At 41.1% G+C, this 14,302-nt stretch overlaps 1 protein-coding gene across 5 annotated transcripts in view; it reads right to left on the reverse strand.

Annotated features, from left to right (window-relative positions):
- Positions 1-14,302, reverse strand: part of LOC122660842 (BEACH domain-containing protein B-like) — a 133,755-nt gene that overhangs the window by 93,906 nt on the left and 25,547 nt on the right. For 3 of the 5 annotated variants that reach the window (XR_006332793.1, XM_043856088.1, XM_043856091.1), the window contains 2 exons: positions 827-1,003; positions 202-528 (listed from right to left, as the gene is read on the reverse strand). Coding sequence is in view for 3 of the 5 variants with exons in the window: in XM_043856088.1 (XP_043712023.1) it covers positions 202-528; positions 827-1,003 (504 nt within the window). In the remaining 2 variants the exon portion in view is untranslated. Of the gene's footprint in view, positions 1-196; positions 529-826; positions 1,004-14,302 lie in introns of those variants that run through there. The other 2 variants (XM_043856089.1, XM_043856092.1) reach the window with 2 other exon arrangements.

Below are 14,302 nucleotides of genomic sequence, written 5' to 3' on the forward strand. Positions count from 1 at the left end.
GAAATAGATTGGAAAAACAATAAGGTTGAACAGATTTCCCCAACTTCCTTATGCATAGATTTCAACAAAAGGGAAAGAAAAAAAAAAAAACAACACGAATACACATGTACATTATCAAGAGTTAACAGTGAAGAGTTTGACTACCATATGATTTGTAAGCCAACTGAAACTACGTTGATAATAGAAAATGGCATACCTTACCTACTAACCAATTTAAGCCACCAGCTTCCATTACTGATACAACTGCCTTCTGATGCCACTCCAACCACGTTTCAGAAATACAGCTCTTCAAACCAGTTGAAGGGTCACTCAAACATGCACTTCTCATTGGAACAGAAGAATTCAAACTATCGGCATGCAACTGAGCCTTCTCATATACATTTGAGTTTAAATTAATGAAACAGAAAATTATTGAAACCACATATACAAGTATCTTCTGCAACACTTTGATCTTATCAACGGTAAGATTGGATAGACCTTCGTCAGCAGCAAGTGCACCTGTAACCTTCTTAAGTTGGACAACTGCAGCTGAAGAAAACACAAAAAAATTTAAATTAAATAAAAAATATATAACTGCAAGGGAATTCAAAGAAGATCAGAAAGGAGCAACAACAAATGGAACATAACACAAACTGAAGTTTCAAACCCTTCAGACGAACAATAGAAAGTAGGGTTCCTGCCCTCATACATTCTTTACCTTTTGATCTATCCATGGTACCAGCAGAAATACAAGTGGTCTTGACGAACATTGACTTCATAGACTGAGGATCAATAAGAAAAATTCCGCAGCAGAAAAGGAAAGAAAGTATAGTCTAAAACTGAATACCTTTAGTTAGTACTGCAAGCTTTTGTATCCCTCCATAGTAGCCAAAAACTTTACAATTGTGCATTGAGCGAACTACAATTGAGAGCGCATGTAAAAGAGGGAAGCTTTCGGCAATGATACTCATACTAAATGAACCACCCGACAGGTCTTGTATAGATTCTGTTGTATTGTTGTTTACTGGATTATCAAAGTAAAAATAAACAAATAAAACAATTGCACTTATGTTATCGACAGAAAATAAATTTATACTAAACCAACACAGGAAAAAGACAATTTAAAGTGAATGGGAGTGATTAAAGACCCAAAAGGACAACACCAAATCTCAATTGAAAGTACATGGTGTCAAAAAAGATTTACACATTCCTGAGTTTGGGTGCTTATATATTTATATATAACGCCAAGGTCATGGGACGGTCTATATCCCTCTGGGATACCCAGGCAGCCAAACAACTTTGACCAGTGCACCACACATACATCCAGAACATGTGTGGAACAGCCAAAAGTAGTGAAAATGTATCTAACTGAAATTTCTCTCACGTTACATTTAAGAGATTATAAAGTGATAATGTTACAGCAGAACAAATCCACAAACAAACCTACCTTGGATTCTTTTGATTCTTTAACATTCCAAAAGAACATATTTACAGCAACACGCAACATTGTTAGTTTGTTACTGACTTCCTGGACAGGCAGCAGAAAAGTGACACCTTTACAACACTGTGGGATACAACACAGACCATTGAATCTTCAGCATCTGGCCATACTGATGTAGATTTGTGATGACGCAAACAAAGGAATAGAGGAAACTATCATGGGTGCACAAGTCATCCCTAGGGTCCACAATGCCGCTTGCTAATGAAGAAGAATACTCTTATGTTGGAGGATAGGGAGTAAAGAATGTTTTTCTTTGTGTATCTCAAGGTTCGAGGTTTTGATCGAAACTGAAATTTCGGCCGAAACTTGGTATTTTTTCTGGAAATTTTGATGTTGGATTTCAAGGGCCAAATTAGGTCATGAAACTTGTCGGACACCCTTTTATTTTTTTGGGTGAATAAAAAATTCATTAACAAAGAGAGAAAAAATACAGGGCCCCGAAAGGAGAGCAACAAAACAAAGAATCATAAGCCAAAACCTCAGATATGAGGGGCAGGAGCAACAAAAGAGACAGAAGATAGGCCCCAGGAGACAACAATGACCTTGTTCCTTGGGGTGTCAAGGCAAGAAGAGGGAGGAGCTGACGATAATTTTGCCTTAATTTCAAAAGAAATGGAATCCCAAATCTGTTGATAAGACCTAGAGTTGGAGGTCCATTTCCTGATATTTCGCTCCATCCAAATATGGTTAAGAGTTGCACAAAAAGCAAGCTTTCCGACCATGTCACAAATAGAGGAACCGGCAAAGGTCATATCAATCCAAATCCACTCGCGGGAGAAAGGAAGGATTCTTCTAGGGGCTGGCCTGCATTTGATCAAGATACCTTTCCAAATTGCTGCTGCAATAGGACACTCAAAGAAGAGATGATCAGTGTCTTCCATATTGTTCCAACAGAGGCAGCAAGAGGGCGAAACAGGAATCTGGCGATGGCGAAGGAAGGCCTGAATTGGAAGACAATTAGAGAAGATCCTCCAAGCTGTGAAGCAGTGCCGAGGGATGTGATGCTTGAACCAAAGAAGCTTTCTCCAAGGAACCAATTGACCCTTCAGACGAATGAGATCCTAAGCTGGTTTAGAGGAGAAGGCACTAGAATTGCTTGCCAACCAAGTAACACAGTCACCTCTACCCAAATGCCTTCTGGAAATGGAGGGAAGATCATGCCAGATGAGGTTAAGCTCCGGAAAGGAGGTAGGAGAAGGGGACCAGCCAGTCTGATCTAAGATGTCAGCTACCAAGGAGAGCCTGTGGAGATCTAAAGCATATATGATTCGAGCGGTTATCGAGTAGAGTAGGATCCCCCTTGGGTGCTAGTGGTCAAGCCAGAGATAGGAAGAGAGACCATCACCAATCTGAGAGTGTATTTTGTGAAGCACAGGTGGCGGGAGTCTAAGATCTTGCGCCAGACCCAAGAAGAATCAGACAAAGCTGAAGCCGTCCAGATGGAGTCCTAACAAAGGAAGCCCGAGTAAATCCAATCAACCTAGATGCTTTTCTTTTTAGAGACAATCTTCCAAATGAGTTTAATGATTCCAGGGGAATTCACTTCTTTGATTCTTCTAATACCCAAGCCACCTTCCTTCTTAGGAAGACACACAGCAGCCCAGCTTAGGGGATGAAGGAACCTTGAAGAATCAATACCCTTCCAAAGAAAGGAAGCCAAAAGAGTTTCCAAGGACTTAATAGTAGCTTGGGAGAGACCATAGATGCCGGACTAGTAGCTATAGGATGATTCCAAGACTGATCTCATAAGCACCAACCTGCCTGCATAAGAGAGAAGCTTGACTTTCCACAACTGAAGCCTTTTGCTAGTACTTGACAGGTAATTAACCCTCTTGGACACCAGATCTCTCAATAAAAGCAGCTTTGTCCAATTCTGAAACCCCAGCAAAGAACAAAAGAGACTTTGTAGGGTTGATGCGAAGGCCCGATAACTCATGGAAATGCTGAAGACAGAGCAAAGAAGATTCAAGAGAGGCATTGGAAGCCTTAGAGAAAATCATCAGGTCATCTACAAAAGCCAAGTGAGTTAGCTTGAGAGCTTTACACTTTTGCAAAGGAGTAATAAGCTGCTGATCTGTGCTAATTTGGATTTTCCTGGAGAGGACTTCCAAAGCCAAAGAGAACAAGTAGGGGAGAGGGGGCAGCCTTGCCGAATTCCCACTGAAGCATCAAAGTACCCCGCCGGGCTGCCATTAACTAACACTGAGAACTTTGGGGAGGAGATGCGGGCCTGAATCTTGTTGGCAAAAATCACCGGGAATCCCATCTTGGTCATCACTTGCCTAATGAAATCCCACCTTAGAGAATCGAAAGCCTTATGGATGTCAATCTTCAAGAGAATAAAGGGGGAGTGATTTTTCCTATCAAATCCTCTGACAATATCATGACAAAGAAGGATGTTGTCCGAGATGTTTCTTCCTGGGATGAAGGTTGATTGGTTGTCACCGACAAGGAGATCCACTACACTTTTAAGTCTTCGAGCAAGAATCTTGGCAATGAACTTGTACAGGAGATTGCAAAGAGTAATGGGTCTGAAGTTATTCATAGTAGATGCACCCTCCTTTTTGGGGATGAGACAGAGAAAAGTGTGATTGATACCCTTGACTTGATTAGGAGTAAAGAAGAAGCTTTCAATGGCTGCAATAAGGTCCAATTTGATGATATCCCAAGTAGCTAAGAAGAATCCCACACTAAACCCATCCGGACCAGGAGCACCAGACACCTTGAGAGAATGGATGGCTGCCACAATCTCATCTTCTTTGGGAATGGAGCTCAAAGAGTCAAGGTAAACCGAGGGAATGAACTTGTAGAGTAAGTCAATCGGGATGGGAGTAGAGTCCACCTGAGTGCATCTGAAGATTCCCTTATAGTGCTGAACAGCCAAGTCCTTAATATCTTTAATTGTAGATGCAATAGCACCATCCTGAGCTGTAAGCTGAACAAATGGAGTTAGAATTGACTCTGGCTTTCAAAGAGTGGTGGAAATAGGCAGTATTGGAGTCACCCAGATCTAACCACTTGATTCTAGATTTCTGCTTCAAGGAACTTTCTTCACGGGCTATAGCAAGGAGGACAGCTCAAAGGAAATCTCTTTTTCTTCTTCAGCTAAAGCACTATTGGAATTGTCAGACTGCAACCGAAGCTGAATAGAGGAAAGTCTATCCTTGCAATCCAGAACCTGCTGGGAAATGTTGCCAAAAGTGTTGCAGTTCCAATCTTTGTAGGCAGCCTTAATTTTTTGGAGCTTTTTGGAGAAAGCAATGAGGGGGGTAGAGAAAGCAAAAACAGGTTTGTCCCAAGCTTCTTGCACTGTGGATAAAAAAAAGGGGTGGGAAGACCCCATGTCGAAAAATTTAAAGGGTTTAGGACCGAAAGAAGTGAAAGGCTGAATAGCAAGGGAGATGGGGGAGTGGTCGGATATGTCTGGATTGTCAAAGGAAGCATGAGAAGAGGGGAAAGCAGAAAGCCAATCTTCATTGACCAACACCCTATCCAGCTTGCAAGAGATTCGATGAATACCAGCCCTTTAGTTGGTCCAAGGGGAAAGCCAGACCACCTCAGGTCATTCACTCCAATATCCTCAATACACTCATTGAAAGAATTTATTGCTTCCAAATCCAAGTGGTCTCCTCCTTGTTTCTCATAGCTGTACCTGATGACATTAAAATCACCTCCCAAGCCCCATGGGTGATGCCCAATTTGGCTAGCAATTGATCGAAGATCAGTCCATAAGGAAATCTTTTGAGAATGACAATTGTGGGCATAACCACAATGAAAAAGAAAGAGAAGTGGCCCAGACAGTCCGAGAAGGAAAGGTGAAGGAACTGAGATGAAGAGGACAAGAGAGAGATAGAATTGGAGAGGAAGGACCAGCCGGGGGCAATAGAATTTAAGATTTTCACAGAGTTGGGCTCTTTAATGTGGGTTTCTACTCTCTAAAAGGCAGCAAAAATTGGCACGAGATGAGCGAAGACGAGAACGGACAGAAACGTCCTTGGAGGGGGAGTTCAAGCCCTTAGTATTCCAAATGAATCCTTGGATCATTGGAAAGGAGAGGGGAGAGGCAGCAAAGGCTCAATGAGCCTGGACATAACAGACCTGGAGCGTGTTTCACTACGGTAGCACCTATGGTAAGAGCAGCTAAAGGGGGAAGCCAAATTGGTCAAATGAGAAGAAGTATTGCGAGGGAGAGATGAGAGATCAGAGGGGTTATTAGGTGAAGAAGGGTAACCAGACGGGTTAAGTGAGTTGGGTGGGTTAAATACCCGCAAACCCGGGAATGAAGGGGAAATGGATTTAAGTGAGGAGGGGCCCAGCCCAGGGTTGTGAGAGACCAAGCCAGACGAAGAAAGAGAGCCCAAGGGGGCCACAGGGGGGTTGGAGGTGGTAGGGCCCACATGCAAAGGGCAAAAGGCATTCGTTTTAATGAACCCAAATCCAGAGCTGCAGTAGAGATAGCAAGTTTGCAAGCGAAGCCGGGGAGGCAGTCGAGGTAGCAGCGCAATACGCCAAAGGGCTGGTTCCCATGGAGTTTAGCGGCAATGAAGCGGCAGCAACTGTAGCAGCGTCAGGAGAGCCAAGACTGGAAAGCTCCAAAGAAGGGTTTTCCGACATCCTAGCAGCGTCAAGAGAGCCAGGCAGTCGGACACCCTATTTTAGATCCTCTAAACATAGTGGAAACCTTAGGTAATAAAAAATGACACCTAAAATGGTAGTTTGACTTCGGATCCTAGGTTGGTAGTCTACGCTTTATACATTCTCTAATATGGCCTATTTCAAACAATCTTTAGTACTAGAACACATATGATTCAAGTAAAACAACTTAAATAAGCATTAGGAATGAAAAATCAAATTATAACCACTTCATAAATCATAAATTAAACATTGTTTGTTATAAAGAGTGACATGTATAATAGTCAACAATAGAACAATACAAGCAATGAGTCACCCATATGCCCATCCTATAGTCCTAGACTCCTAATAGTGAAACCAGTGCCAAGATGGATCAAAACCACTACCAAGTTGCCACTGCCGAATCAAGTTAGCCTCCGACTGCATCACATATGTTGGCCATGTCATAGTACGGAGGAAGAATCGCTCGAAGTCCTCCACAAAAGCCCTATAAATGGAATCATCAATAAATTGGAGGTACCCTAAACCTAGGGTATGTATCTCTGAACCATACAGAATTCGAGCAAGAGCCACTGCTATTAGATGGTACCTATGGAACCGTAATCAGCAAGTATGGCTAGGGGGCCGGATACAAGAAGATGTTGTCCACAAAACCTAACCCAATGGTAGACTGCCCCTCATAGTCAGAGGAAGAAGGTAATGATGATGAAGTGCTAAACTGCCCAAATTGACCATACCCAGTTTAGTGACTATAGTCAGAACCGGTGCTCCCCGTGCCATATGCATATGACAATGCACGCCACTGCTTCCCATGCATACCACTCTCCTCCATATTCATGCCTCTAAGAGTATCAATCAAGCTCCTGAAATTGACGTCCATGGACTCCATGCTACCATGCTCCTCATCAAGTAGTGGTATGAATTGACGACGTGGACCTCTCGAGTAGCCTGCACGTGTGGGGGCACATGCATTGTGGTCCTCATCCTATGTGGCATGAGTGGACAGAGTCTCACCTGTGAAGTGCATCGGCTCCATCTCCTGGTAGTGGTACGTCTCGCGCATCCCACTATACCCCCATCATCATCACTGGAAGACAACCAATCGGGCTCCTCATCATCCCCGCCAACCTAAAACTCAAAAGGTAGGGGTGTCTATGAATGAGCACGACCCTCGCAAGACGACATATACTCATCCACATCAACACCTATCTGACTAGCTATCTCGAGGTCGGGCCTACCCCCAGCCTGATCCATGACAGTCATCTCGATCCTTCACCCACTGGTATAGGGGATCCTCCTCAGCATTTGAATTAACATGGAAAATGTTGGCAAGCCCGAGTTGATCATTATCACTGTCTATGCCTTGGCATATATGCTGCATCTTTAGTCTCATGTTATAATGTACATACACCAACTGCTCCATTTTTTGTGACCCAATTGGTTCCATCTATTATTGTGGATGAGTGAGAAAGTACTCCAGTTACGCTTGCATCCGAAGGTGGAACAAGTTGGAGAGAGCACCTTGATTACTATCTTTCTCAAGTTAGGTGTGTCTTTCCCATAGAGCTTCCACCATTCGCCTGCATTAGAATATTAAGATTATTTATAGGTATATGAATTTAACAGAGACAAGATTACAAATAATGTAGTGGACCAACCAAGGCCCATGGATTCTCTAGCAGCCACTGTGGCTGAACGACTAAAACTCCCAAGAGCATCCCTGAAGTTCTTTATCTGTACTCATTTCAAACATGTCTTGCATTAGTACAAAATCAAGTAATTACATTCCTTATAAATTAGTGACTACCAAGTCTGACCTCATTTATTTATTTTTAATCTTTTGTCTTTGCTAGGATCCATGTAGCCGAACCCATTTAGTTGGGAAAGGCTGTTGTATATGGAACCATGAACAGACCAAGAGCCAAATGGAAGCAGATAAGAGAGATGACCTGCTAGTGATGGGCTTGCTTCAAAGATTGAAGGGAAAAGATTCTGATTTGACGGTTGATATGAGCAAGATCTGATAGAACAGTTTTAGATCTAGTAACATAGAAGTTGCAGGGAAGAAGAAGAATCAGAAGAAAAAAAAATTTCGAACCATAGTGTAAGAGAGAAGAGACAAGAGAGGGAAAACATGGGGAAGAGAGAATATAGGAGGCAACAACCTCACTAACGAAATAAACAAATTCTTAATCCATACATTAGGCCTTCACAATATTTATAAAAGGGTGGGGGATTTACCCAGTGCACGAGGCTCCCGCCACTACGGGGTTTGGGGAGGGTCATAATGTACACAGCCTTATCCCCGCTTCGTGAAGAGGCTGTTTCCTGAACAATATTTATAAAACTGAGAAAAAACAATGTCTAAACAAACTAAAACACCTCCCCATCGACCAGCTACTAAAGGAGAGTCCTATTCTGACCAAACCAATTAAAATAGATAAGTGAATAACCTAAACTAAGAAGCAAACCTCCTCCTAACCAATAACCTGTCTTGGAGGTATTCCTAACTAACTACAACATTAAGGAAATAATAAAAGAAAACCTAACAATAAAGGAAACTTCCTATCTTGCATAAACTACTTTTGGGTATCCTAAACAAACCCAATAACTGAAATAAGTAACCAGAAAAATATTCAACTTTGACTGGACTTATCCTAATATGTTATACAACTGAATATTAAAAAAAGAAAGAGAATAAACTCCTAAATCAACCCACGATTAGATTGGATAAGGCTTTCATTGAACCTGGTCACCCAACCAATTGAACTTTATTTTGAACCAGAAAAGTTCAAATCTGGACCAAACCAAACCAGTCCAGCATTACAAACAGTACTTAGTCTAGGTCTGATTTAGAGATGTATTCTCTTAGAATTGCATGCTCCAAACCTAACTCTAGATCTGGGTTTTTTTTTTCTTTTTTTGCAGATCTGATTCCTCTACCAGGTTTCTTTTCCTTATTGCTTCATCCTGCACCTATTATTTTGCTGCAAGATTAGCCTGGTCTCTGTTTTCTACGGAATTCTTTAGGGCGGTGGCTATGGTCCTACCTCCCTTTGCCCTTGAAGAGGGTGATTTAGGTAGCTTCTGAAATAGAAGAGGCGTTTCACAAAGTCTGACAGAATGATTTTGGACAATGGTGTCCAACTATAAGAACATTGACTGCAAAGGCAAATTGTAAAACCCTAAAGTTTGCCTAAGGGTATTTTTGTCATTTCACCTATTTCAGGATTAGGGCAAGTTGGAGTGTGAGAAGTTTGGAGTGGTTGGGGGTTGCACTTACATAAGCTTGGTAAGTAGTTAACCCTAGTGTGCCTCTTTATTTTGAATTATATTATTATTTTGCCTAATATGTAATTAGGGCTAATTAGGATAAATATTTGATTTTTTATGTTTATAGAATAACTAGTAACCTAGCCTTGTGGTTTGAAATTTAATTCAAATGGATAGAGGTCTAATGTTCCATTCTTGAGAGGTAGAGTTAAATATTTTTTTATAATTTTACTGGGCTTAAAAGGGGGCCTTCCACGATTCTAGCTTGGGAGTTTTTTTTAAATTAGAAAGAGAGAAACGTGGGAGAGAGGTTTCCTTGCTTGTGCGTGGATAAGCAACCCCCCCACCCAAAGAGAGATATGGGGTAATTTGTATAAATCTAGGATTCTGTTTTACTATTGAATAAAAGTATTAAAAAAAAATAGGAAGTAGACCTTCTTAGTTCAAATTAGAAAATAGGAATTACTATAATTAGGGATTCTTATTGTGGAGTACTTCTTTATTAAAAGATCTAATTAATTAAAAGATTCCAATCTCTTCTATCCTATTGGTTAGGTGTCACCATAATAAAATTTGAAGGATGATTGCACTAAATAGGATTATTCTTATAGATAAAATCTAATTTAACTTAAATAGCATCCTAGTGGTTGAGTGATGTGGTGATAGGATTGAGAGTGTTTAAGACCTTTGGATTAGAATTTCTTGGGCTAGAAGCAAGGGGGAGAGAGAGAGAGAGAGTCCAAGTTGGAAGAAAATAAGTCATTGTGGCTAGACTAGAAGGAAGCCACGGTTCTACTCATTCTCTTATTCCTTCATTCTTCAAAAAAATAAATCATTCAAGGAGAGAGAAGGGCTAGAAAATTCGAAGAGGGGAGGAAGAGAAAAGAAGAGAAAGAGAAAGAAGGAGAAGGAGGGGGCTTTTACCTAGAGTTGTGGCAATCTTCTTCAAGCATTCTAAGTCGGAGAAGTTCTCGTTTAGCACCACTAGAGCACCTAGCAAGCTTGGGATTCCAACAACCTTTGGTATTTTGTCTAATCAGATTTTCTCGAAGAGGTGAGTACTGTGCATGATTTTACTTGATATTTTATATATGTCAAACCAGAATTTTATTTTCATGCCTCTTGTTTAGTTAATTATTTCATGCTCATATTAGATTTTTATATTGCTTAATTGATGCATGCACTTGAGTGTTTGAGAAGAGTATTTTATTCTTCACTATTTAATTCAAGATAGATGCTGCTGAAATTTTCTTTAAAAGTATGCATGCATAAGATAAAATTTATACATGATTGTGATGGTATGACGAAGTGCTTTGAATGGTGCTTCCTAATTGATAAATTCATGCATTTTGTTGTGCATAAAAAAATTCTGTTTTGTTATTTTGATTTAAAGCTTGTAGTTACATTCCAAGAGAATTGGAGAAGTTGCTTACCGTTTGATTGGAGATTATTGCTTGATCTTCACGATTATAAGTGCATGTCTTAGATACTTATTAGTGTTTTTAAAAATTCTGTTTTCACATATTTATTTCATTCTTTAAAAATTCTGTTTTCACATGTTTAGCTCGTTTTACCATTAGTACATCATACGATGGAGTTGAGGTATAGCTAGCCTTTATTCCGAAAATTATATATATGTTATAGGATATTTTTGTTGATTTGTTTTGCCTTACCTGCATGGGCTTACGTGTGGCGACAAGGTAAGACGATGTTCCTTGTTGGAACATTGTGCTTCCATACCATAGTATTCAAGTTTGAGAAGCATGCTGGTAAAACCTTCGGGGGCATTGCGGAGCTACTGTTACTATAGGTCACTGGTAGTGTCAATCGTTTTTGTTTGACTGAGTGGGACAATAGGATGATGTTGTTCATGACTGTTGCATGTGCTGCTATCACAAGGGCCATGATCAGTGTATGATTGCGATCACTCTACTAGTCGATTTTACATGAGATAAGTAATTATCTTTTGCCTTTACTTTCAGCATTTATTTATTTACTGTCTTTATCGTTGTTTCGATGAGCATTATCATATTGACTTATCTGTTTGATGATACGCTATGATTATGGTGATGTATGTTTTTCCTGATAGGATACTAGATGTATGTCTTTCAGACTTATTTGCATGATTATTTTTAAACCTGTGGAATCATGTATTGTACTTGCTAAGCTTTTCCCAAAGCTTACCCTCACCACATTTCAGCTATGACGGAATTTGGAGATGACTATGCACATGAGGGCGTTGAGGACTTTACTCATGATGAGAGGATGGACCTTTATATTAGCTATCTTTGGCTTTAGACCTTCGATTAAGACTTTTCTGTTTTAAGACTTAAGTTATTCTTGAGGTTTTATATAATTTGGAATTAAACTTTTAATTATGGTTTGAATTTTCAAGGATGTAATTTTCATTTCAGCAACTTTAAAACATCTAATATTAATGGAACATCTTTCGTTTAACCATTTTACATTAATATATCTGTTTTTGGTTCTCCTCCGGTTCATAACCTTTAACTTGAGATCTATGGACCGTAAATGTCCCTAAACCGCTAGGGTGGTTTCGGGAGCGTTACACAAAATGTCCTAAACCCCAACCATTTGGGGAGCAAAAACTATTGACAGGTCAAATGGAGTGTACAATGTAGTCAGAGCTTTCAGATTGTCAGAATCAGATAGTCCTCGGAGACCAACTCCTGTTGTTTAACCAGGGCAAAAACAGTAGCAATAAAGGGACTCTAGAAACTGGTGATGCGGGTGCAAACAAGAGAAATGGTGCATGTTAGCAAATTCACCTACCCAAAGGAGACGGATCATGGGACAGCTTATACTACTTTATTTATTAACTCTTCCAACTGTTTCATGATTTAGAGGACTACTTTGCAGGTGTAAGAAGTTGGGCCCGGTTTATGCTATTAGGGGTGAAATTGTCATTTCAGGTAAATTAGAGCCCTCTTCTATTCAGGCATTACCATGGCAATTTTCAGTTTTGTCACTTTTATACGAAATGGAAATATAGAAAGGAGATTTGGGCCTGCAATCAAGCCTAGAATCTAAACAGGATTCATAGGATTCATTCCTCCTGAATCTTGTTTCCTCTCAATAAATCTCGGTATCTAGTGTTGGTTTTTACTATTTGACTTGTTCTTTGGATCTTGTGCATCTGTTTTCTGTTGCCTCCTGCAAGTGAAACACTAGTTCTCCATTACATTAAAAAATACGTCAGCATCATACATCATTCATTATTGACTTAATTTCTTATAACTGTTCAAAGCAAACAACAGAACAATGGACCAGCAGCTGCTGGGCCAGAAAGGTCAGACATCAAGTGTACTTTTGAAACATTGGCATTTTTAGTATTTTTGAGATGTTTGATACTATGGAGAACATTTGCATTTTGGGTTGTTTGGGATCTGAGCTCCTCAAGCTTCTTGTTCAGCGAGTAAAGATAAAGGGATATGGAATTATAGCATTTGAACGGAATGCAGGATATCCATTCCCAGCTGACAAGTTCCAACCTGGCATGGTTCAAGACCCCTTTGGAAATGTTGACTCCTCCCATTCTTCTCAATTATGATTCATGAAAAAAACCCCATGTACTGACTGCTAGCATGGCTTATGAGGTCCTCCAGCTTTTTTTTTTTCTGATGAATAAAAAATCTATTACTAAAGCCCAAGGGGAGCGAGAGGAAGAGAGGGGGGGAAAGAAACAAGCCCCGAACCCAACTAAGGGGGGGAATGGGGCTGTAAAAGAGCACTATCTAAACCCCAGGAATCAACAATATGCCTGTTCCTTGGGGAGTCCAAAAGGGCCTTTTGAGGCAAGAAACTCAGCTTAGAGGAGACATCCGAAGAGATGGCTTTCAAAATCAAGTCGAAAGACCTAGAATTGGAGGTCCATCTCCTAATGTTCCTCTCCATCCATATGTGATAAAGGGCGGCACCAAACACAAGCTTGTCAATGGTGTCACAGATAGAGCAACCAGAGAAAGTCATGACCAGACAGAGCCACTCTCTAGCGAAGGGAGGGGTCTCCTGCTACGAGGCCAAATAGGCGACAGGGCTTTTTACCAAATGGTAGAGGTAAAGGGGCAATCAAAGAATAGGTGGTCGATGTCTTCGGAACCACTCCAACAAAGATAAAAGAAGGGGGGACAGGGATTCTTCGGTGAAGGAGGAATGCTTGGGTCGGGAGGCAAAGGTTAAGGGCTCTCCAGGCTAAGAAGCTATGGCGAGGGATGTGACCTTTAAACCAGACTAGCTTGTGCCAGAGGACGGAAGGGGCATGGGTCCTAACAAAGTTCCAGGCAGATCTAAAGCTAAAAAGGCCATTTGAGGAAGGGAGCCAAATAACCTTGTCTGCATGAGATGGGGAGGAAGAGGGGGGGAGGGGGGAAGGGAATGCCAGATCTGGGAGAGGATAAGGGGAAAGGGGGAGGGAGGGGGACTAGGATCCAAGGGAGATAATGGAAGAGAGGGGGGGCAGACTTGGGAATGCCGGAGGAGTAAATTGATCGAGCCCCAAAGAAATTATAGAAGACCCCATTAGGGTGCCAGGGTTCAAGCCAAAGGGAGATGGAAAAACCATCAACAATAGAAGAGGAAGTGGCTCTGAGCGCCAAGGGACGAAGAAGGAGGATTTTGCGCCAGACCCAGGAGGAATCCAAAGGGATGGGGACAGTCCAAATGGAGTCATTTTTTAGGAGATGGGAGTAAACCCAGAGAACCCAGATGAAGTCATGTTTGGAGGAGATTTTCCAAATAAGCTTCAGAATACCCGCAGTATTGGAGTCGCGGATACGGCGAATGCCAAGGCCTCCTTCCAATTTGGGAAGGCAGGATGGATTTCTAGCTGACTGGATGGAGGAATTTGGAGGTTTCCTTCCCTTTCCAAAGGAAAACACAGAAGAGGGATTCCATGGC

This window comes from Telopea speciosissima, chromosome 5 (genome assembly GCF_018873765.1).
Source record: "Telopea speciosissima isolate NSW1024214 ecotype Mountain lineage chromosome 5, Tspe_v1, whole genome shotgun sequence".
NCBI classification, from domain to species: domain Eukaryota; kingdom Viridiplantae; phylum Streptophyta; class Magnoliopsida; order Proteales; family Proteaceae; genus Telopea; species Telopea speciosissima.